Source organism: Hyperolius riggenbachi, chromosome 3 (assembly GCF_040937935.1).
Source record: "Hyperolius riggenbachi isolate aHypRig1 chromosome 3, aHypRig1.pri, whole genome shotgun sequence".
Taxonomy (NCBI): Eukaryota; Metazoa; Chordata; class Amphibia; order Anura; family Hyperoliidae; genus Hyperolius; species Hyperolius riggenbachi.
The window spans coordinates 240,812,614-240,836,400 of record NC_090648.1 but is presented as its reverse complement, the minus strand read 5'-3'; the positions used below and the strand labels follow the sequence as shown (position 1 = coordinate 240,836,400).

At 43.9% G+C, this 23,787-nt stretch overlaps 1 protein-coding gene and 1 long non-coding RNA gene across 3 annotated transcripts in view; one reads left to right on the top strand and one right to left on the bottom strand.

Annotated features, from left to right (window-relative positions):
- Positions 1 to 23,787, bottom strand: part of LOC137563508 (uncharacterized) — a 72,861-nt gene that overhangs the window by 43,945 nt on the left and 5,129 nt on the right. For both annotated transcript variants that reach the window (XR_011030366.1, XR_011030365.1), the window contains exons 2-3: positions 22,445 to 22,639; positions 12,692 to 12,739 (exon numbers count right to left, since the gene is read on the bottom strand). This is a non-coding gene — a long non-coding RNA (uncharacterized lncRNA). The remainder of the gene's footprint in view (positions 1 to 12,691; positions 12,740 to 22,444; positions 22,640 to 23,787) is intronic.
- The window catches only part of LOC137563505 (carboxypeptidase A1-like), a 42,442-nt gene continuing 24,299 nt past the window's right edge, over positions 5,645 to 23,787 (top strand). The window contains exons 1-4 of the mRNA XM_068276038.1: positions 5,645 to 5,723; positions 9,844 to 9,925; positions 12,703 to 12,837; positions 15,414 to 15,512. Of these exons, the coding sequence (XP_068132139.1) occupies positions 5,659 to 5,723; positions 9,844 to 9,925; positions 12,703 to 12,837; positions 15,414 to 15,512 (381 nt within the window). The 5' untranslated portion in view covers positions 5,645 to 5,658. The remainder of the gene's footprint in view (positions 5,724 to 9,843; positions 9,926 to 12,702; positions 12,838 to 15,413; positions 15,513 to 23,787) is intronic.

The following is a 23,787-nucleotide window of genomic DNA, read 5'->3' as shown; positions in this document are numbered from 1 at the left end:
ACAAAGGCGCCCTTCGAACCCATTGAGGAGATTGAGATGAAATTTCTTACCTTGAAATTGGCATTTCTTATCGCAATTACATCAGCTAGACGTATAAGTGATTTACAGGCATTATCTATCAAAGATCCTTTTCTAATTATTTGCCCTGATAGTGTCAGGCTCAGAATAGATCCAAACTATCTTCCTAAGGTAGTCTCTGAGTTTCATAGGTCTCAGGAGATTATTCTTCCTTCTTTTTGTGTTAACCCTTCTGGACGTAGGGAGGAAGAGTTCCACTGTTTGGACGTAAAGAGATCTCTGCTAGTATATCTTTCGAAATCAAGAGAATTTAGGAGGTCAAGTAGCCTATTTGTCTTATTTTCGGGTAAAAATAAGGGGCAGCAGGCATCCAGACAAACCATTGCTAGATGGATTAGGCAAACCATATCTATATCATATGAAGGTAGTAACTGTCCCTTACCACCTAATATTAAGGCTCATTCAACCCGTTCTCTGTCAACATCCTGGGCGGAAAGAGCAGGAGCCACCATTCAACAAATTTGTCAAGCGGCAACATGGGCGAGTGCATCAACTTTTATCAAGCACTACAGAGTGGATGTACTGTCTCAGCAAGATCAATCGTTTGGCAGAAAGGTGCTCCAGGCGGTGGTCCCTCCCTAGGTTAGTCTTTTCTGATTATAAAGACTTTCTTGTTTATCTCTCAGGTTGTCCCGGATGACAATTAGAGAAAGACTCCTATTAGACCTACCGGTAATGGAGTTTCTGATTGTCATCCGGGACAAACATTATAACCCTTTCCCTATCTCGACTGCGCACCTTTCTTTTTTCAGTTAAGATCACTGGGATCTAGTACATTCACCTTTTGGTGTTTAATGTTTTCCTTCATCTGGGTGTTTCTAGTCTTATATACTTTCAGACGCACTGAGGATGGAGGGAGGGCGGCAGTGGCGTAGCTATGAATCTCGGGGCCCCGGTGCGAGTTTTACATTGGGGCCCTCCCAAGAACTCTATACGTAGCAATTGATACGGCGCAACAAAACCTGCCAAGGTCATCTACAGTGTCAGAGGTGCCAGAAGGGGATGGGGAACAGCTTGTTAATGATTACTACCATTCAAAGCATCTATAGAAGTGATCATTACCAACACAGGACCAATAAACAGCTTATACTTTGGTTTAGGAAGGGTCCCATGGGGCCCCTCTGGCCCAAGGGCCCCGATGCGGTCGCTACCTCTGCAACCCCTATTGCTACGCCCCTGCAGGGCGGGGGCTTTTAATCTTCTTGGATTTGTGTTTCCACAGATCCTGGGCGGGGCCGGATCTCAGGTTGTCCCGGATGACAATCAGAAACTCCATTACCGGTAGGTCTAATAGGAGTCTTTCTATGCATTTTAAAGGGAAAAACAAGGAAAAAATGAAAAAATACACTATTTCTCCAATTTCATCCCCTATAGTTTTAATATGAACACTGCTACTGTGCATAAAATCCACACACTTTATCTGCCCATTTGTCCTGGTTATCACAAGATTTTAATTATGTCCTTAACCTCCCTGCCGTTCTAAAAATGTGCTGCGCATGGCAGGGAGAGTGTTGTTTTGCATTTTTTTTTATCATGTAGCTAGCCTAGCGCTAGCTACTTGCTTCCCCCCTCCCTGCCGCGTCCCCCCGTATGCGCCGATCGCCGCCGGCACATATGCCCATCCGGAAATCCCGTTCTGAACGGGATTTCCATGAGGGTTTCCCCCATCGCCATGGCGACGGGCGCGATGACATCACCGACGTCGTGACGTCAGAGGGAGTCCCGATCCACCCCTCAGCGCTGCCTGGCACTGATTGGCCAGGCAGCGCACGGGTCTCGGGGGGGCACCCTCTGATGCAGCGGGTAGCGGCGAATCGGCATGGAGCGGCGGCGATCGTAAGTGACACACAGCTAGCAAAGTGCTAGCTGCGTGTATAAAAAAAATAATGCAAATCGGCCCAGCAGGGCCTGAGGAATCCTCCGCGGCAGGTTACCCCGAGCTGAGCTCGGGATAACCGGCAAGGAGGCTAGTTCAAAGTATGGTGACAATATAGTATTTGGAAATAAAAGTGTCTTTTTTTTTTTTTTTTTTTTTTGTGTTTTTTTTTTTTTCTGCACGTGCACGGAAATGCACGTGCCCACGCACACAGCAGTAGCAACACGGCAGTCTGACTTATAAAAACGTCCTGGAGCCATTAAGAGGCTCTAGCAGGACGTTTTTATAAGTCAGGTTGTCATAAAGTGGTTAAATTACGTACCGGGTGCTGCAGCCAGGGGAAAGATAAATTTGAAAAATCTGTTTCAAGTAAAAGCTTTCTGCAATTCCTGTAGCTGTAGCTCCTGTCGCATAAGTAGCAGAGCAGCTTCCTGGTTCTGTGCGCTCCACAATTCAGTGTGTTCCTCAGGAAATCTCTTCCGTCAGGTGACCTCCAAGCCAGGAAGCTGCCCTGCTACCCGGGCAAGCAGCTGCTCGCAACATGCTATCGGGATTGCAAGAAGCTTTGAATTGAAACAGATTTTTCAAACGTACCTTTCCACCATGGCTGCAGCACCCGGTACGTAATTTAAAGCTCTGTCTGGCACAAAAACTGACACTCAGCGCGTAAGATGACCCCCGACTTTTCAGAAGATTTTCAGGGGTTAAAAAGTCATCTTATACGCTGGAATATATGGTAACCTAAAACATCCTGGCTCTGAGTATACAGTACTTATAGTATATTACCCCACCTCTTGTTTCCTACCTATTCCTTAAGATTGTAACTTTGTAAGAGAATGGAAATCTCACCCTTGTGTGTCTTGGAATTTACTATACCTTTTGTTCATCATGTTTCTGTAATTACTACAGTATGTCTCCCAAATTAATTCTGTATTCTGTACCAATGTCAATATTTTGTGTATACCATTGTCTGTATTATTATGCACCCAATGTATTTTTCTTACTCTGTACAGTGCCATGGAATACGTTGGCACTTAGCTTGGACTGTTACTATAAGGCAACACAGAACACTGCTTGGCAACCTTTTAAAACATGTTGCTACAATCACATACACAAGTTATTCATAGACATAAGTTAACAATTAGCGATGTCAATGACATACAATATTTAATTGAAGCAGGATTATGCAAATTGTGTATGCAAATATATGCAGAAAAACCGGGCCAAAGGTTATCGCCGCTTGTTGACCGTTAGACGGTGAAACCGCCGTCTAATAGGGCTGTACAGCGCTGCGATCTACGGCAGCGCTGTATTGGGGACCGCCGTGCAACACTGCTGTCCCCCTGGGGGTGATGGAATAAAATGAATTAAATTTAAAAAAAGCCAAATTTATTGAAAGATACAAAAAATATTTAACAAACATCCCAGCAGGGATGAGACCCCACCAACAGAGAGCTCTGTTGGTTGGGAGAAAAGGGGGGGGAGGGGGGGTAAATCACTTGTGTGCTGAGTTGTGCGGCCCTGCAGCGAGCCCTTAAAGCTGCAAGTGGCCCGATTAGTAAAAGATGGCCTGGTCATTAGGGGGTTTTAACACTACAGTCCTCAAGTGCTTAAAAGGAAATGCCGTATTTTTCGGCATATAAGACTCTCTGGACTATAAGTTGCACCTAGGTTTAGACGGCATAAGCCAGGGAAAAAAAATATATACTAAACCTGGTACATCCATGGTCCAGGAGCATCTTGTAGATGTTCTCCTCCAATTATAGTGTCCTATGTGCCCCATCTGTTCCCTTCTGTCCTCGTTATAAGCAGCGGTACCCCTAGTGCTGGTTTCTGCGTTATCACTAGGGCTACAGTGAGAGGTTTCTGATAGCTGCTTTGAGGTGAGCCGTGGTGCTGCTGATAGCTATACAGGGAGTCCCCAACACTGTGGCAGTTCGTAAGTTGGGGACTCCCTGTATTTGGCATATAAGATGCCATTTTGGGGGGAGAGAAAGTGTGTCTTATATGCTGAAAAATACGGTAAACATGGCAGCCTCTATATCCCGCTTGCTTCAGTTGTCCTTTTAAGTTACGTACACAACTTTGATGGATGTCATGTTATCTGGAGGCACATTAGGATGTATGCCCTAAACTTTGTTAAGCAGAATTACACGTTTAAAGTCATGGGCTATGTCTCCACTTAGGTTCTGCGTCCATTTCTGAAACGGACGCAGCACCCATACTGATGCAAAATCGCATCTGAATTGCAATAGCCATGCCATCCACAACTATGGGGGTTCAGATGCGTTCTGCAAAAAAAACTGCAAAATGCAGCTTTTTTTTTTCCCTGCATGCCATTTGAATGCAGCCTATTCATTTCTATATGCTGCATTTCTGCACCTGAAATTGTGTGCTGCAAAAAAAAAACAACGATACATTACTTGCAACGTATTGTGCTCTACTCATCCTGTGTATTTATTCTGCTTAAAGTGACATTTAAGCCAAAATAAAATAATTAGTTTTACTCACCTGGGGCTTCCCTCCGCCCCCTGCAGCTGACCGGTGCCCTCGCCGTGTCCCTCCGATCCTCCTGTCCCCGCCTGCGGCTACTTCCGGTTTCGCCGTCACCGGCCGTCAGGCTGGGAAAGCGAGTGATTCTTCGCGTTACCAGCCACAATATCGCCCACCTATACTGCTATTGCATCCTTCCTTGCGTGTGAGGCAGGGCTGCAGCTCATAGCCCTGCCTCACACTGAAGCGCTCCCTGTGGTGTGCCCCGGGGAGTTTGGGGGATTTAGTTAGATTAGAGCGGTGGGAATGCGGTGGTTTACTTAGGGCTATTAGGTTAAACACTTTTATTAAATAAAAATAACCTTTTTTTAGACTTCAGAGTCTCTTTAAGGCAGTTAAGTGCATACACTCCATTGTGTATAGGAGGAATAGTGAGAGCCATTCAGGCAATCTTGGTGTCTGCATGGCACTGCGTAGTGCCTGACTTGGGCACCACCATAGACCATAATGTTAATAATAAGTATACACTGTTATTCAGTCTAGCCGTCATTTCCTCCAGCCGCTTCACATGGAGAATTTTCTCAAGTAACATGTCTCTTGTTGGAGGAGCTTGAGAACGACCACAGTGCCACAATGGATCTTTTAGCAGCATTAAGGATAATGGCCACAAGCTTATTCATTTTACATAAGTTCGGAAGTGGGTAACCTAGGAGCAAAGTAAGTGGTTTAAGTTCCACCGGTATCCCCAAAATCTCACTTAGTAATTGGGCAACAGATTTCCAAAAAGGTATGATATGCAAACACTCCCCAAAAAATATGTATCAAGGTACCAGTAGCGTTCTGACATCTCCAGCAACAAGCTGTGACAGGTTTTTAATCCTGGATTTTGTGTTCTTGTATATTTTTTGATACAATAATTATTGCAAGGAATTCTAAATAAAGTGATTGGCATCCAAATATTTGTTAGGTTGTGCTGCCATTTTTCTGGGGGTACTTATTTGCTTCTGCCTATTTAGGATTTGTCACAGATATCGTTGGAATTGACTGCATCTGAACGAGCTCTCACAGAACTTTTGACGACTACTCTTTGAAATACGCATGTTAAAATGAATAATGACTGTTGATATTACAAGACCTTGATAGAAATTCAAAAGGAGTAGTATAAATAGAGAGCATTGCTCTTTCTGTGCTTCTGCCAAACGATAGCGAACATGAAGAGTGTATTAGCTGTCTCCATTCTCCTTGTGGCTGTGTGTAGCAAGGAGCTATTTGTTGGGTGAGTACTGCACCACTCCTAGTGGCATAAAGATTCACATAATTGCAATATTAATAAACAAAAAAACTATAGGGTGTTCTTTTTTTTTTTTTTTTATAACAGTGGCTCTGAGTAAAGAAGTAACCGCTTCCGCTCAGTAATATAACCAGTTTTGTAAGCAGCTGACGCTACCTATTATAGCCTTACAGATATATCTTAAAATTGTGATTCTCAAATGTTTATGTCCTGTACATAGTTTTAGATGTTTACTTTCTGTTCTCATAAGAAGCAGCCCCTTCTTCTTTTATGTACTATAGCCCCTCACCCACCATCTCCTGGTCCATGTGTAGCAGATCCCTTTAACTCTATGCAGTCTCCCCAAGTGCATCCTGACCTATGCAGGAATCATGTTTGCATAGCCTATGAAGGAAACAAGTCAGTGGAAAACCCCTATAAATATTCACCAGAGTGCGAGTTTTCTCCTGTGAGCATTATCTTCTATGAAATCTGTGTTCTCTTCTTCTTATTCCCTATCAGTGTGATCATTTTTTACAAAGTGTTCAGATGATACATTTGGGGTGATAAACAGAAAATGTGAGAATAAATTGAGATGGCTAAATAGGATTCTGACCATTGTAAAGCACTGATGATCCTATCATCCAGAAACCTTGCTAAGTTCTGCTGATGCCACACAATGGTGCTTTGGTATTTGCAAAAAATACTGTAACTGGAATTAAAATACAGTGTGCGGATTCACTTTAGGAATCTGTACACACACTTTACATTTGTTCAGTAGCACTGTGGCCAAACAAGCAACATTTATTCAAAATTACATCTGAACACGCTAAATAAAGTGATACACTGAGACACTTTTGTTTACTAATTTTGTAAAAAAAAAAAATAGCATACATAAACCCAAGGATCAAATCGTAAAAAACATCCCTATACACATATGATGGATACCCATATTAAGGTCTCAATTTTCACAAGATTGTCTGTGGCTGGCAATGATGCTCAATATATTTGAGCAGTCTTAAGGAATTGGTACTGACAAATTATAGAAATCACGATCAATGATAAAAGCAAACATATTCCTTTTTTATTTTATTGTCAAAAATATTTCCTAAGCAAATTAATTCTATCAAAATTAATCTTTCTAAGTATTTAAACCAAACAACGTAGGATCCACTAATTTCAGTTAGGACACAATGTGTATGTTAAGATCTATTGATATAACTTGATAAACCAAGATGGAAAATTATTATTTGGTCAGTTTTCATTAGTTGAACAAACACTACCGAATGAAAGGGCGTACCAGGGAAATCTGAATACACACTTGATGTCCAGAAGGACATTACCCTATAGGTACATAAATAAAACTTATAATTTTATTGTATCAATACAAAGTTTAGAAAGAGAGTATCCCTGTTCAGATTACTCCACTGTATGGGTTGTCCGTTATATATCCGCAGTCCAGGTGTGGGGGTCTTTGCTTATCCCCCTTAGCCCGCAGTCTAAAATGCTGAGGCAAGGTGTAGCTATCCCACACTACTGTGACTGCTAGCCCAACAGTAAACAGTTTGCACGTTAGGACAGTGGAAATGAATTGACCAGAGATGTATTGGTCTAATTCCACCACTTAGCATCCAGTCCCCTGTACAAACTGACTAAATGATGGGTGGGTATAAACAAAGTGCTAGGTGCTGTACAAAGACTTTAACATGAGCATGTTTCACCGCAAGGCTTCTTCAGAAAGTGTGCTATACATATATACAGTAAAACCTACACCAAATATTTACATATGTTACAGAAAACCCCCCATCATAAATGCCCCAGTCAGAGCAATATATTTGAGCAGTATTAAGGAATTGGTACTGACAAATTATAGAAATCACGATCAATGATAAAAGCAAACATATTCCTTTTTTATTTTATTGTCAAAAATATTTCCTGAGCAAATTAAATCTATCAAAATTAATCTTTCTAAGTATTTAAACCAAACAACGTAGGATCCACTAATTTCAGTTAGGACACAATGTGTATGTTAAGATCTATTGATATAACTTGATAAACCAAGATGGAAAATTGTTATTTGGTCAGTTTTCATTAGTGTCAGATTTCAATCTGGTGTGGCTGATTTGCCATTGTACCCTGTCTTCATCTCTGTGAATAATGACAATGTAAGATGATCTTTTATAGTGATGCTTTTGATATTTCTCAACTAAAAAGGTATAGAAGACTAAAATCATCATTTTATTTCCCATTTTCACAACCTCCCTTCTCTAAATGGTTTTCCCCAATGTCTGTAAATATTATGTACATAATAAAATTTTGCATATATATATACTTTTTTTTGGGGGGGGGAGAGTTTTTATACATTCTATTATTTTAAACTGAATAAATACTTTTTACTGAGATATTTTGAAACCCAACTGAATCCAAAATTGAACAATGTTAATTTGAAAGTCAATATATACAGAGTATAGAAGCAAAGCGGTGGATTGAATGCCTGTCTCTAGGGGTAGCTGAAACAAGAAAACAAATGGCAGAAGGTGGCAACAAAGGCAATGACAAATGTCTATATTCAGTGTTCTTTATTTATTATTTATATAGTGCTGACATCTTCCCTAGCGCTTTATACAGTATATAGTTTTGTCACTAGCTGTCTCTCTGAGGGGCTCACAATACTACCTAGAACAGAATACCCAAGCAGCTTGAGGTGCCCAAAACCACTAGGAAAGTATAGGGGACTATAAGAGACTGAAAAGCTCTCCAACTAAAAAGCAACGCAAGGTATGTTGCCTTCTTAAAGGACACAGAGGCATGTTCTCTGCATAATAACATGTCTCTGTGTCCTTCTAGTACCGCTGCCAGTTCCACTTGGGTTTTTCTGTCCCCCCTGAAAAATAGTGACAGGCTAGTGACAAGCTGATTATTGCTAGCTTGCTGTTTACCTGTAGCCAATTAATCATCTGCTCCCACGCCTCCTCCAGTGCCTGGCTCCCCCGCCTTCGTCACCTCACTCCCCGCCTCTGCCGGCTTCTTCCAATCGGAAGCTAAGCCGCGACCCAGGAAGTACTTCCGGGTCATGGCCATCTTTGATTTAATCTGCCGGTAACCAGGCCTTACACCAGTTGCAGAGGATGAACGGGGCCACAGAGAGCGACGTGGAGCAGGTAATAGGGTTCTTTTTCTATTTTTTAAGCCTCCTCGGGCTCTCTTTAAGACAGAAGGTATTTGCAATAATTCAGCTTTAAGTAAGCAACTGTGGTTACCCACAATGCATCACTGCTGAATATTTGCATATTCAGTAGTGATGCATTCTGGGTAAACACAGTTGCTCATTTGAATTATTGCAAATACCTTCTGTTTTAAGAATGCTACCTAGCACAGCCATATGTTCCTATCACAAGGTAAGCCAATTTGTGGGAAAGACATTAAAGGACAACTGAAGTGAGAGGGATATGGAGGCTGCCATATATTTCCTTTTAAGCAATACCAGTTCCCTGGTTGTCCTGCTGATCCTCTGCCTCTAATACTTTTAACCAGAGACCCTGAACAAGCATGCAGCAGATCAGGTGTTTCTGACATTATTGTCAGATCTGACAAGATTAGCTGCATGCTTGTTTCTGGTGTTATTCAGGACATTACTACAGCCAAATAGACCAGCAGGGCTGCCGGGCAACCAGTATTGTTTAAAATGAAATAAATGTCAGCCTCTGTATACCTCTTACTTCAGTTCCCCTTTAACTTACCTGTATGCTTTAATAATGTGGAAGAAAACCAGATTGGAACCGGGGCAGGGACCATCACAATATTGGCAAAGCCTACTATAGGCATGTACTTCTTACTAAGTGGGATTTTAAGATCACACCTTTTTGAGCAAGAAGCCAGTAAAGTGCAGGGATCTTTCTTCTGTATACATAGATGCACAGCTTTTAAACAGATTTTTAATTTTGGAAATGCATTGCCAAAAATAATACTTATAATTTACATTATACAACATGTGTCCTCTCAGAATTTAATTAATTACATTTTGGATTTAGTTGGGCTTTAATAGATGTAAAAAAGCATCTTGTTAAATCCTCTATTTAATCACAATTAGATCTTGTTTTTAACTAAAATTGCATATATATTTCAGAGATCAAGTTCTACGAGTCCGCGCCAAGGATGATACTCAGCTAGATTTACTGAGACAGCTGGAAGCTATGAACCACTTACAGGTACAGTAACTACAACTGTTCCACACTTAGGGTTTTCAGAAGTGGTCAGCCAACAAAATGTTCTTTTTTTTTGGATAATGTTTTGCAACGCTTTGCTTGCAATTATTGTAGGGAGATGTTGCACTGCCTAGTGTGTATTTGAAGTTGCCAGTATTATTCAATATGTCAAAAGGAGTAAGTTATGGCATGATTTGTATATGTAATGGAAGATACCATTTCTTGGTCCTCCTGAATTCATGGTAGAAACACATCTGGAAAAATAGTGTGGGGATGATCCTGTATTGCAGGACCTCACATATAATGGCAATTTCATAAGGTTTGTTTTAACATATTTTTTCGTAATAATCACCAATGGTCTCATTCGCACCTAATGTATTTTCACTTTTCCAAACATTTTTACAAAATGCAGCTGTATGCTTTTTACCATACACTGTTTGAGTTTTTGTTTTTTGTATGCATTGTGCATTGTTTTCACACATGCGTGTTCCTAACACATATGAATGTTTGTTTATAATAATCTGAACAATCTGAACATTTGTATAGCGCTTTTCTCCTTTTGGATTCAAAGCGCTCAAGAGCTGCAGCCACTGGGACGCGCTCAAGAGGCCACCCTGCAGTGTTAGGGAGTCTTGCTTTGAACTCCTTACTGAATAGGTACTCACGCCCTAGACAGGATTCGAACCCTGGTCTCACATGTCAAAGGCGGAGCCCTTAACCAGTATTGTGTGCCTTACAAAACCAGGTGTATAAAAATGCAGACATAGGGCTTGATTCACAAAGCGGTGCTAACTGTTAGCACGCCTGTGAAAACCCCCTTAGCATATCTAAACGAGCTTTTCGCGCGCAAAACTTTATGCGCACACTGCACAGAGCGCAGGGCGCTCCGCGCGAAGTGCCCATTAAAGCCTATGGGACTTAGTGCACATAGGACTTTGCGCACGCAAAACTTTGCACGCGCAAAATTAGCGCGCGATCTGATTGAGAAATCCAGTGCTAACCTACTTAGCACCCTGCTTAGCACGTCTAAAGACTTTAGACGTGCTAAGTAGGTTAGCACCGCTTTGTGAATGAAGCCCCTGGGGCTTGATTCACTAAAGCGTGCTTAGTGTTAGCACGCCAATGAAAAGCCCCTTAGCATGTGCAAAGTGCCTTTGCACACGCTAATATGCTCGCAAAAGTTTGCGCTGCACGGTGGCCGCGAAACATCGCACGCCCCCGTGATAAGAGTACTTTGCACGTGGACGGTGCAATGGTTTGCGCGCACCGGATATCGCGCGAGCAGTAACAGCTTTGCCCTTGCAAACTACTTAGCACCCTAGTTTGCACGTGCAAAGATTTTAGACGTGCTGTGTCAACACCCTTTAGTGAATCAAGCCCATGGTCTTTAGGATGGACAAAACGTTGGGGAAATCCCAAGCTAAAGAAGTACCCATTTCAAGACTCAAGAGTGGTGGCTATTATTCATCCCAAAGATGTTTTCTTTGGACTATAAGACTCTCCAGACTATAAGATGCACCTAGGTTTAGAAGGGGGAAAAAATACTAAAGTGATATTTATTCCATAGCAGCAAAAAGCACACAACGTTTCGGCACAGGGCCTTTGTCAAGTGTTACCAAATACAGCACATATCCACAGATATATAGCAATCAGCATAAAAAAACACACCCGACAAGAGTGGGCGGGCACATCAGCTTAAGGGAGAACATGGCCAATAATTTAAAGTGACAGTACAGTTTATCAAATTCGTTACAAAAAACACCTTAAATTAAAATCATCGTTGAGTCCATTGGGAGTAAGAGTACTTAGCTTATCAATCCATCTGCTTTCACGTCTTAAAAGGACAGTCTGTGCATCGACGTTTGCAGCTACAAAAACTTTCTCCAAAACGCACCATCGCAGGTCACTCACGGTATGATCGCATTCGTAAAAATGTTTACCTACAGGAGAGTCAATTTTTTTGTCAGGATCATCAATATACTTCCTATAGAGTCTAATATTACTACGATGCTCATTAATGCGTACACGTACTTCTCGTGAGACTTGACAAAGGCCCTGTGCCGAAACGTTGTGTGCTTTTTGCTGCTATGGAATAAATATCACTTTGCTATAATTGCACTAATTCCAGGTGGAGACCCAGTCTTTCTTTCTATGTTGGTCTAATGGATTTTCACCTTGATGGATCCAGGTGCTGACTGGTTGACTCCCTGGTACTGAAATCATTACACACAGTTGAGCTTTGGGACTTTTCTCTTTTCTTGTGGAAAAAATACTAAACCCTGTGCATCTATAGTGAAGGACCTTTTTTTCCCCATAAAAATGTCTCTATCTATGCTACACTGCCTAACTACACTAACCCCTACTGCCCCCCCAGCTACACGAACTCCTGCTGCCCCCACTCGCTACACTAACTACACTCCCAGCTACAATCAATGCTGTTGCCTATCCAGCAACATGCTCAGAGTCCTCCGTCCATCTACAACCATTGTAATCAGAAGATTCTGCCGCTGCACACGATCATCTTCCGTGGCTTCCATACTTCCTGGCTACTGGCGCCCTTTAGTCAGGCACGTCATGCATGACCTGACAGTATGAGTGTGCCGGGGTCATGCTTGATGTGCACAGCTATTGGACACCAGTATATAGAGCTGCTCTGACTAGTGTTGTTTATAATCTGAAAAAGTTTCTGTTTTATGCTACTGATTTTCGGACACATTCCCAGCCAACATAAAAACAAATTTGGAAATTGCAATAACGATTTGTTCTTGCCTTTGTCCTAGATTGATTTTTGGCGCAGTCCTGTTCGTTCCCAGCTTCCTGTGGATATGAGAGTTCCATTCAACATTTTGCAGCAAGTTAAAGTGCTTTTAGAATCCAGCAACATTGAGTACTCCATAATGATAGAAGATGTTCAGGTAACAGATGTATTACAAATGTATAGTACACACTCACTTCATAAATTCAGTCAGCATTTTTGGCACCGCTGCAGCTCTTGATGTCTTGAAGCATATCTTGCCCAGGACACTAAGAAAAATAGTTTAGATACACCAGCTGGCCTGTAGTTACAGTATAGGAACTGGGGGATCCTAGAGTCCCACTGTCATCTTCTTACTGCTGGAGATCTTGAACTAATCTGACTCTGATCAAGCTACTTCTGAAGCATATTCAGGAAACCCTCAGTCCACAGATATTCTTGACTTCGTACTCACCCCTTCAAAAAAATTAACAGCCTATACAAAATATATTCAAGTAACCAAACATTATTGGGCTGTGTGAGGACTGCAGCTTGAAGACTAGAAAAAAGCTAACACTAAAGAAGTCCTACAGTTGATCAATCAGAGATACCGATATAAAATGTACCGTAATTTGCGATAATTCCGCTTTTAAAGTGAGCAACTGTGGTTTCCCATGATGCATTGCTCCTGAGTATGCAAATCTTCTCTTTATGCCCCTGAAAGAGAGGCAGAACATCCAGAGCCGCTGGTGTATAGTGAGCCAATAGCTAATACATCTTACAGAGCCACACCAATCCAACATACATACAGCGGTTTCATACTTTTTTGGTCCTCATCAGTGCATGGTATGGGTTGATATGGCTCTATGTTTATATAGAGATACATATATAAACATTTTCAAGTTTGTGCTCCTAAGAACAGGCACTTGTGTAGTTTCTTGTCATTACTTGCATGTTCTGCAGCAGTATGTATACATTAATCATTTCCATGTGCACGTTTATTTACTATGTATGAGTATACAGTGGTGTGAAAAACTATTTGCCCCCTTCCTGATTTCTTATTCTTTTGCATGTTTGTCACACTTAAATGTTTCTGCTCATCAAAAACCGTTAACTATTAGTCAAAGATAACGTAATTGAACACAAAATGCAGTTTTAAATGATGGTTTTTATTTAGTGAGAAAAAAAAACTCCAAATCTACATGGCCCTGTGTGAAAAAGTGATTGCCCCCCTTGTTAAAAAATAACTTAAAGGTGGTTTATTACACCTGAGTTCAATTTCTGTAGTCACCCCCAGGCCTGATTACTGCCACACCTGTTTCAATCAAGAAATCACTTAAATAGGAGCTATCTGACACAGAGAAGTAGACCAAAAGCACCTCAAAAGCTAGACATCATGCCAAGATCCAAAGAAATTCAGGAACAAATGAGAACAAAAGTACTGTAATTGAAATCTATCAGTCTGGTAAAGGTTATAAAGCCATTTCTAAAGCTTTGGGACTCCAGCAAACCACAGTGGGAGCCATTATCCACAAATGGCAAACACATGGAACAGTGATGAACCTTCCCAGGAGTGGCCGGCCGACCAAAATTACCCCAAGAGCGCAGAGAAAACTCATCCGAGAGGCCACAAAAGACCCCAGGACAACATCTAAAGAACTGCAGGCCTCACTTGCCTCAATTAAGGTCAGTGTTCACGACTCCACCATAAGAAAGAGACTGGGCAAAAACGGCCTGCATGGAAGATATCCAAGGCGCAAACCACTTTTAAGCAAAAAGAACATTAAGGCTCGTCTCAATTTTGCTAAAAAAAAACATCAGAATGATTGCTAAGACTTTTGGGAAAATACCTTGTGGACCGACGAGACAAAAGTTGAACTTTTTGGAAGGTGCGTGTCCCGTTACATCTGACGTAGAAGTAACAAAGCATTTCAGCAGAAGAACATCATACCAACAGTAAAATATGGTAGTGGTAGTGTGATGGTCTGGGGTTGTTTTGCTGCTTCAGGACCTGGAAGGCTTGCTGTGATAGATGGAACCATGAATTCTACTGTCTACCAATAAATCCTGAAGGAGAATGTCCGGCCATCTGTTCGTCAACTCAAGCTGAAGCGATCTTGGGTGCTGCAGCAGGACAATGACCCAAAACACACCTGCAAATCCACCTCTGAATGGCTGAAGAAAAACAAAATGAAGACTTTGGAGTGGCCTAGTCAAAGTCCTGACCTGAATCCTATTGAGATGTTGTGGCATGACCTTAAAAAGGCGGTTCATGCTAGAAAACACTCAAATAAAGCTGAATTACAACAATTCTGCAAACATGAGTGGGCCAAAATTCCTCCAGAGCGCTGTAAAAGACTTGTTGCAAGTTATCGCAAATGCTTGATTGCAGTTATTGCTGCTAAGGGTGGCCCAACCAGTTATTAGGTTCAGGGGGCAATTTCTTTTTCACACAGGGCCATGTAGGTTTTGAGGTTTTTTTCTCACTAAATAATAAAAAACATCATTTAAAACTGCATTTTGTGTTCAATTAGGTTATCTTTGACTAATAGTTAACGGTTTTTGATGAGCAGAAACATTTAAGTGTGACAAACATGCAAAAGAATAAGAAATCAGGAAGGGGGCAAATAGTTTTTCACACCACTGTATTTCTTGCTTACTTGTTTTTATAGCTTACATTGTACAGTGCTATAAGGGATAATGACACCAGAGAAATCATTAAAAATAAATCAATGTGTAATATTTAATATTCAATAGGATCTCCTGGATCAGGAACAGAAAGAAATAAAGGAATCAAAGTTACAGGAAAGAAGTTCTGAAACCTTTAGCTATTCCACGTACCACACACTGGATGAGGTTAGTAAGCTTTTGGTCTATGAAATATGACATAGCCTATGACAAATACAGTTTGTGCTGGGCTTAAACTAGCTCAGCACTAATAACAAGGGCAGAATGTACAGGATTTGCTGTCTTTAATGCTTCTCTCTCCCCATCAACTTGAGATTGTACAAACTGCCACCTTCACTAATCAATAGTTCAATAATACCAGTGCCACCACTGCTCTCAGTTCTACAAAATATGCATGTATAGAACCACAAACAGGAGTCATGCAGGAGAGTGGAGACCTGCTAACATGCTTCCTGGGTGAAAATGTCAAACTTATTAAATTGTTGTAACGATCGGTGTAACAGAGAGAGGATCTGATTACCGGTGATCTGCAGTATCACAGGGAATACAGATATATACCAGACTATAGGTGATCTGCAGTATCACCGATAATCAGATATATAAGCTAACCTCTGGACACCTGAGTATAGAAAGAGTGTTTGGTGCAAACAGTAATATTCAGAGGACTAGGCCTCAGTGCAGTAAGGAGTACTGCACAATTCCTTCTGGACTCTCCCGGGAGGACGAGTCAGGCTGAGAGAAGGAACGACAGAACGAGAGTGACACTCAAGCGGGAGTGCCACTACCAGGACTGGGAACCGCCTCTAACAGTAAGGTCGGTTCTCAAGGTCGGACAAGCCAGGTCGAAAACACACGGACAAATAAGGTACAGACTCAGAAGGCAGAGGCGGAGTCTAAAGTACAGGCAGGGTTCGGCAACAAGGTGTCAGAAATATCGAAGTACAGAATCAGGAGGCAGATGCAGGGTCTAAGGACGAGCCGAAGTTCGGCAACGGAGTATCAGAATGGCAAGGTACAGAATCAGAGTTCAGAAGAGTAGTCAGGCAAGCAAAGGGTCAAAACAGATAATCACAATCAAACTAGTACTTTAGACTATCAAATAGAATCTAGCTAAGTGTAGGATTACAGCTCCAGCTGGTCCCGGCACACTTTCGGATCTGACTCAGGTCTGAGTGCTACCACGTTGTGATCGCAACGCCAGACAAGGAACAAGTGAACTACCAGCAATATATATACAGATGCACTCTCCAGCACCTCCCTAAGTGCTGGACCAATGAAAAGAGGCAAAATTGTCAGCTGACCAGCTTGGTCAGCTGACCCTTTTCTGGCTGCCATATAGGTTCTGCCTTTCCGCGCGGACGCGCGTCATTCTAAACCTAGAAGGACTATGAGTCCCAGCCTTGTCAGCACCGCTCTGCGGTGTATCTGCAACAGGGCCATGCGCGCTAACCGCCGCGTCAGATGCGGCGGTTTCTCCGCTCTCCGCCATGCCCTTCACGGAAGTAGCCGCCTCACGCTGAGTAGAGGCGGCTGCTCTTCCGCGTTCTGCCATGCCCTTCACGGAAGCAGCCGCCTCACGCTGAGAAGAGGCGGCTGCTTCCCCACGATTCTTCACAGTGAGAGGAGTGGACTCCGGACAGCTCCTTCTAGGCTTTTCCGGATGTAACGTGTGAAACTCCCTCTTCAAATCATCAGCATGTATGCGGCCCTCAGGTACCCACATTCTTTCCTCAATACCATACCCCTTCCAGTGCACCAGATACTGTACTAAGTTCTGCACTATACGTGAGTCCAAATATTTCTCTACTTCATACTCCGGTTGACTATCCACCATCACAGGAGGAGGAGGAGGAGTAGGACCCACATGGACTGCAGGTTTGAGTAGGGACACGTGGAAAGACCTTACCCTACGCATGCTGGCGGGAAGATCAATGGCATAAGTAACGTTATTGATCTTTTTAGTTACCGGGAATGGACCCACAAACCTGGGACCAAGCTTGTCTGAGGGTTGTCTTAGGGTCAAGTGACGTGTGGACACCCAAACCAAGTCTCCTGGCTGGAACCTCCACTCTAACGAGCGTCTGTCAGCTTGACCCTTTTGCCTCTGAAATGCCCTTTCTAGATTACTCTTCACCGTCCACCAAATATCTCTAAATGCCCTCTGCCAAGCCTCCAGAGTAGGAAACGGAGTAGAGGCTACTGGCAAAGGGGAGAATTTGGGCGATCTCCCAGTCACAATCTGGAACGGAGAATAACCAGAAGAAGAATTCTTCAAATTATTTTGTGCGAATTCTGCGAAGGGCAGAAATTTTACCCAGTCATTCTGTCATTAAGTCATTAAGAACTGCTCCAAAGACTGATTAATACGTTCAGTCTGCCCATTGGTCTGTGGGTGGTAGCCTGTCGAGAAAGACAGCTTCATGCCCATTTGGTGGCAAAATGCCCTCCAGAATCTAGAGACGAATTGGACTCCCTGATCTGACACTATGTTTTCTGGAATGCCATGTAGCCGGAAAATGTGGACGATGAATAGGTCGGCCAATTCCTGGGCCGAGGGGAGTCCTTTCAAGGACACGAAATGGGCCATCTTGCTGAAGCGGTCGACTACCACCCAAATGACCGACATGCCTTCAGACCTGGGGAGCTCGCCCACAAAATCCATGGACAAGTGGGTCCATGGCTCACTCGGGGCGGGCAAAGGATGCAAGGTACCGACAGGTGCCAGCCGGGAGGGTTTACTTTTTGCACAAATTGCACACTCCCTAACAAACTCCTTGCAATCTGCTGACAGGGAAGGCCACCAGGCACACCTGGCCACAAGATCCTGTGTTCTGGCTGCTCCGGGATGTCCAGCGTTCTTGTGCGCATGGAACATCTCTAAGATCTGGAGACGGAAGGGCAGAGGAATGAATATGACCCCTTCAGGCTTCCCTTCCGGGATGTCCTGCTAAAAGGGACTTAAAGTCTCCTTCCAGTCTTCCCAAGTATCAGTTGCCGCCAGCACCAATTTCTGCGGAACAATAGTCTCAGGGACGGAGGGCTGTGCTGTCTCTGGCTCAAAGCACCTGGACAAAGCATTTGCCTTAACGTTCTTGCTCCCTAGAGTATACGTAATAATAAACCTGAATCGAGAAAAAAATAAAGACCATCGAGCCTGACAGGGGCTCAACCTCTTAGCCCCCTCGATGTATTCCAGGTTCTTGTGATCAGTGTAAACCGTAATCATGTGTTCTGCTCCCTCTAACCAATGTCGCCATTCTTCAAAACCCAACTTAATGGCCAGGAGCTCCGTGTTGCCTATATCGTAGTTTCTCTTGGCTGGGGAGAACCTACGAGAGAAGTAGGCACAGGGGTGCATACGACCCTGCAAACCTGACCGCTGAGACAGCACAGCCCCCACCCCGACCTCTGAGGCGTCTACCTCCACAATGAAAGGGAATGAGGTGTCCACGTGTCTAAGGATCGGTGCAGAACAAAAGAGATCCTTTAGAGTGGAGAATGCCTGAAAAGCTTCTGGAGACCAATGAGTGGTATCTGCCCCTTTTTTGGTGAGGCTGGTGAGGGGTGCAATAACAGTGGAGTACCCTTAATGAACCTTCTGTAGTAATTTGCGAAGCCTAAAAATCGCTGAAGTGACTTCAACCCAACCGGCTGAGGCCATTCCAGAACTGCGGAAACCTTGGAAGGGTCCATGGACAGGCCTGTGGCGGAGATAATGTATCCCAGAAAGGTAACAAAGGTTACTTCGAAGATACATTTCTCCAGCTTGGCGTACAATGAGTTCCGCCTCAGTTTTTCCAATACAAATTTTACATGACACCTATGCTCAGAGAGGTTGTTGGAAAATATAAGTATATCATCTAGATATACTAGAACGAACTTCCCCAACACCTCCCTGAAGACCTCATTGATGAGTTCTTGGAAAACGGCTGGGGCATTACATAACCTGAAGGGCATCACCAGGTATTCGTAATGCCCGTCGGGTGTATTAAAGGCCGTCTTCCACTCATCGCCCTTTCTTGTCCGTATCAGGTTGTACGCACCCCGTAAGTCTAGTTTCGAAAAGACCTTGGCGTTGGTGACCTGTGTGAATAAGTCGTCTATCAGGGGCAGCGGATAGCGATTCTTCACCGTAATCTTATTTAGGCCCCAGTAATCAATGCAGGGCCGTAGGCCTCCGTCTTTTTTCTTAACAAAAAAGAAACCTGCCCCAGCAGGTGACCCGGACGGGCGAATGAAACCCTTGGCCAAATTTTCACGGATGTATTCCTGCATGGCCATTTTTTCAGGCCCAGATAAATTGTACAAATGGCCCCGGGGGGGAATACAACCTGAACGGAGATGGATGGGACAGTCAAAAGGGCGATGTGGGGGTAGCTTGTCTGCTGCCTTGGGACAAAATACGTCAGAATACTCTGAATACTGCTCAGGAACCCCCTCCACCTGAATCCTGGTTTGGCCCAAAGTCACCTTCCCTAAACATTGTTGGAAACAATGATCTGACTAGGAAATTAATTGGCCGGTGGCCCAATCAATGTGCGGAGAATTAAGGCGTAGCCATAGCATACCAAGTATAATAGTGGACGTAGACATATGTAACAAAAAAAACTGTAATGTTTCCCAATGCAGGACCCCCACAGTGATTCCTACCTCTGGTGTCTGAGACAGCGGATGATTTCTCTGCAGAGGAGAATCATCCACTGCCGTAACCTGAATGGGTGGTTCCACCGTAGTGAGCGGAATACCCAATCTTTTAGCAAACTCAAAGTTCATAAAATTAGCCGCGGAGCTTGAATCAATAAAGGCTTCCGTGGCCTCGGTCTTATCTTCCCATGTAACAGTACAGGGAAAAAGCAACCATTTTTCTTCTAGGGGTATGAGTTGGGCGCCTAGGGGAATACCCCCTACAACTCCTAGGCGGTAGTGTTTCCCGGCTTATTAGGACAGTTTCGTACTCTATGCCCCCCTTCAGCACAATACAAACATAGCTGTTCGGTCATTCTCCGTCTCCGCTCCACCTGGGTTAACTTTGACCGACCAATCTGCATCGGTTCGGTTGAAGGCAAAACCGGAGGAGATGAGACAGTAGGAGGTGGGGTCACTGGGGCTGTGGCGTAAGACACCACTCTGACCCGGGAACTACCTCTGGTCTGTTTTTGGTAGCGCAGCCTGTGGTCGATACGGATGGCCGCTGAGATGGCCTCATCGACTGTTCTGGGCTCGGGCTGACTAAGCATCAGATCAGAGACCTCATCAGACAGCCCTGACAAGAAAGAATCTAACAGGGCATAAGTGTCCCACCTGGCTGTAACTGACCATCTCCTAAATTCAGCTGCGTAATCCTCGACCGGACCTTTGCCTTGACGCAACAGCTTGAGCTTCCGCTCAGAAGTCGAGGCAAGATCCGGGTCATCGTAAATTACTGCCATAGCCTTGAAAAATTCTTCTACGGAGGTAAGGGCTAGGTCTCCGGGGGGCAAACTGTATGCCCATGTCTGAGAGTCGCCCGATAACAAGGTTTTTATAAATGTGACCTTTTGGGCCTCAGTTCCTGAAGATCAGGGTCTCAATTCCAAATAAGATAACACTCTACTCCTAAAATTACGAAAGTCAGATCTGTGACCAGAAAAACGTTCAGGTACGGGCATACGTATATCAACGCTAGGAGGAGATCGCACCTCATCCACTGACGTCTGAAGGGCTTGTACAGACCCTGATAGGGCATCAATTAATGCTTGATGACTACCCAGCACTTGATTGATGTTATCCACCGAAGTGGCAAGTGCGCCCAGACGGTCAGTGCGTGTGTCCATATTGTTTTTTGGTCTGGCGTTCTGTAACGATCGATGTAACAGAGAGAGGATCTGATTACCGGTGATCTGCAGTATCACAGGGAATACAGATATATACCAGACTATAGGTGATCTGCAGTATCACCGATAATCAGATATATAAGCTAACCTCTGGACACCTGAGTATAGAAAGAGTGTTTGGTGCAAACAGTAATATTCAGAGGACTAGGCCTCAGTGCAGTAAGGAGTACTGCACAATTCCTTCTGGACTCTCCCGGGAGGACGAGTCAGGCTGAGAGAAGGAACGACAGAACGAGAGTGACACTCAAGCGGGAGTGCCACTACCAGGACTGGGAACCGCCTCTAACAGTAAGGTCGGTTCTCAAGGTCGGACAAGCCAGGTCGAAAACACACGAACAAATAAGGTACAGACTCAGAAGGCAGAGGCGGAGTCTAAAGTACAGGCAGGGTTCAGCAACAAGGTATCAGAAATATCGAAGTACAGAATCAGGAGGCAGATGCAGGGTCTAAGGACGAGCCGAAGTTCGGCAACGGAGTATCAGAATGGCAAGGTACAGAATCAGAGTTCAGAAGAGTAGTCAGGCAAGCAAAGGGTCAAAACAGATAATCACAATCAAACTAGTACTTTAGACTATCAAATAGAATCTAGCTAAGTGTAGGATTACAGCTCCAGCTGGTCCCGGCACACTTTCGGATCTGACTCAGGTCTGAGTGCTACCACGTTGTGATCGCAACGCCAGACAAGGAACAAGTGAACTACCAGCAATATATATATACAGATGCACTCTCCAGCACCTCCCTAAGTGCTGGACCAATGAAAAGAGGCAAAATTGTCAGCTGACCAGCTTGGCCAGCTGACCCTTTTCTGGCTGCCATATAGGTTCTGCCTTTCCGCGCGGACGCGCGTCATTCTAAACCTAGAAGGACTATGAGTCCCAGCCATGTCCGCATCGCTCTGCGGTGTATCTGCAACAGGGCCATGCGCGCTAACCGCCGCATCAGACGCGGCGGTTTCTCCGCTCTCCTCCATGCCCTTCACGGAAGTAGCCGCTTCATGCTGAGTAGAGGCGGCTGCTCTTCCGCGTTCTGCCATGCCCTTCACGGAAGCAGCCGCCTCACGCTGAGAAGAGGACGGCTGCTTCCCCACGATTCTTCACAATTGTTATAAGAAAATGTTCAACTTGTTGTAAATGGTTTATTTACTGACTGAATTAAAAAATTACAGTGTTTGTCTATGCATAGCACTATTGATTAAAGATATATACAAAAATAAAAGTTAAAGCGGACCTTGAACCCTTGGGAAAGTCTGGACTGTTGCATCTTCGCGGCCTTAAGGCACGGTAGGACGTAGCCATTTCAGGGTGATCTCTTTCCTAGGCACAAATGCAGTTTCTGACATAAATTTGATGGTGTCTGCCTGGATGCTCTTGTCAGTGACCAATCCCAGCAAACATTGAATTGGAACCTTAGACATCAGGCAACCTATTTTGTAATGGAGAAATCAAAATCAATCAAATCAAAGCAGTGGTATCCATTTGGCCTTGGACTGCCTTGTGTCTTCCAGGGCAGAGTGCTCCACCAAATCTTTGTAAATATTTCCTGTAAGGTTTGTAACGTAATATCAAAGCGCTATAGCTGATACAAATTTAAAACCTATAAAAAGTCCCAGCAGAGTGCGCTACCACAAGGTCCTGCAAGACCTTTATACTTATACACAATCGCTTAAGCGCACATCCTATTTCATATAAAAGTCCACATAAACATCATTCAGGAGTTCTCAATGCTGTTCTCATATGCAATTTCTTGATCTCTTATGCCACCATCACCATGGACACCCAACAGAAAACAGACTCACCAGATGTGTTGGCCACTGCTAGACTGGCCAACCATGCACAAATCCAGGAGCCTCAGTACTTCAGGATCCTGGTACCGCTGTGATGCTGTCCGTTTAGACCACCATCATCCTTCCCATAATCCATGCAATGTACCTCAAAGAAATAGCCTCCATAGCTTAACTCCGTAAAAAACTTAAAACTTTAATCATAAAATTGCACTCACATGCTCCAGAATGTATTGCACACATAGAGTTTTACGGGCTCTCCCCCGTTGCCTGGCAGGGCACAGCTTGTGTTGGGTCCTCCTGTTCCCCCTCCACTCAGCTTGCAGACTCCACCGCCTCCACCGGCCGTTCGCTTCCTGGTATGTCCAACCTCCCGCCCAATCGATTTCGTCACTCCCTCGTGACTCATCAGGGGCACGGGAGTTGAGTTGGACTCATTACCGGGGTTTTTATATCCTTTTACTGGAAGCTAATTGCCTCTTCCTTCCTCTTCCATCCGCGTCATACGCGTCATGACGTACGCATGATCACATGTCTCCTTCCGTCTCTTTCAATTGGTCGCTTCTGCACTCACTATATGCGTCATTACGTCCGCGTTTGGTCACGCGGACGTAATGACGCATATAGTGAGTGCGGAAGCGACCAATTGAAAGAGACGGAAGGAGACATGTGATCATGCGTACGTCATGACGCGTATGACGCGGACGGAAGAGGAAGGAAGAGGCAATTGGCTTCCAGTAAAAGGATATAAAAACCCTGGTAATGAGTCCAACTCCCGTGCCCCTGATGA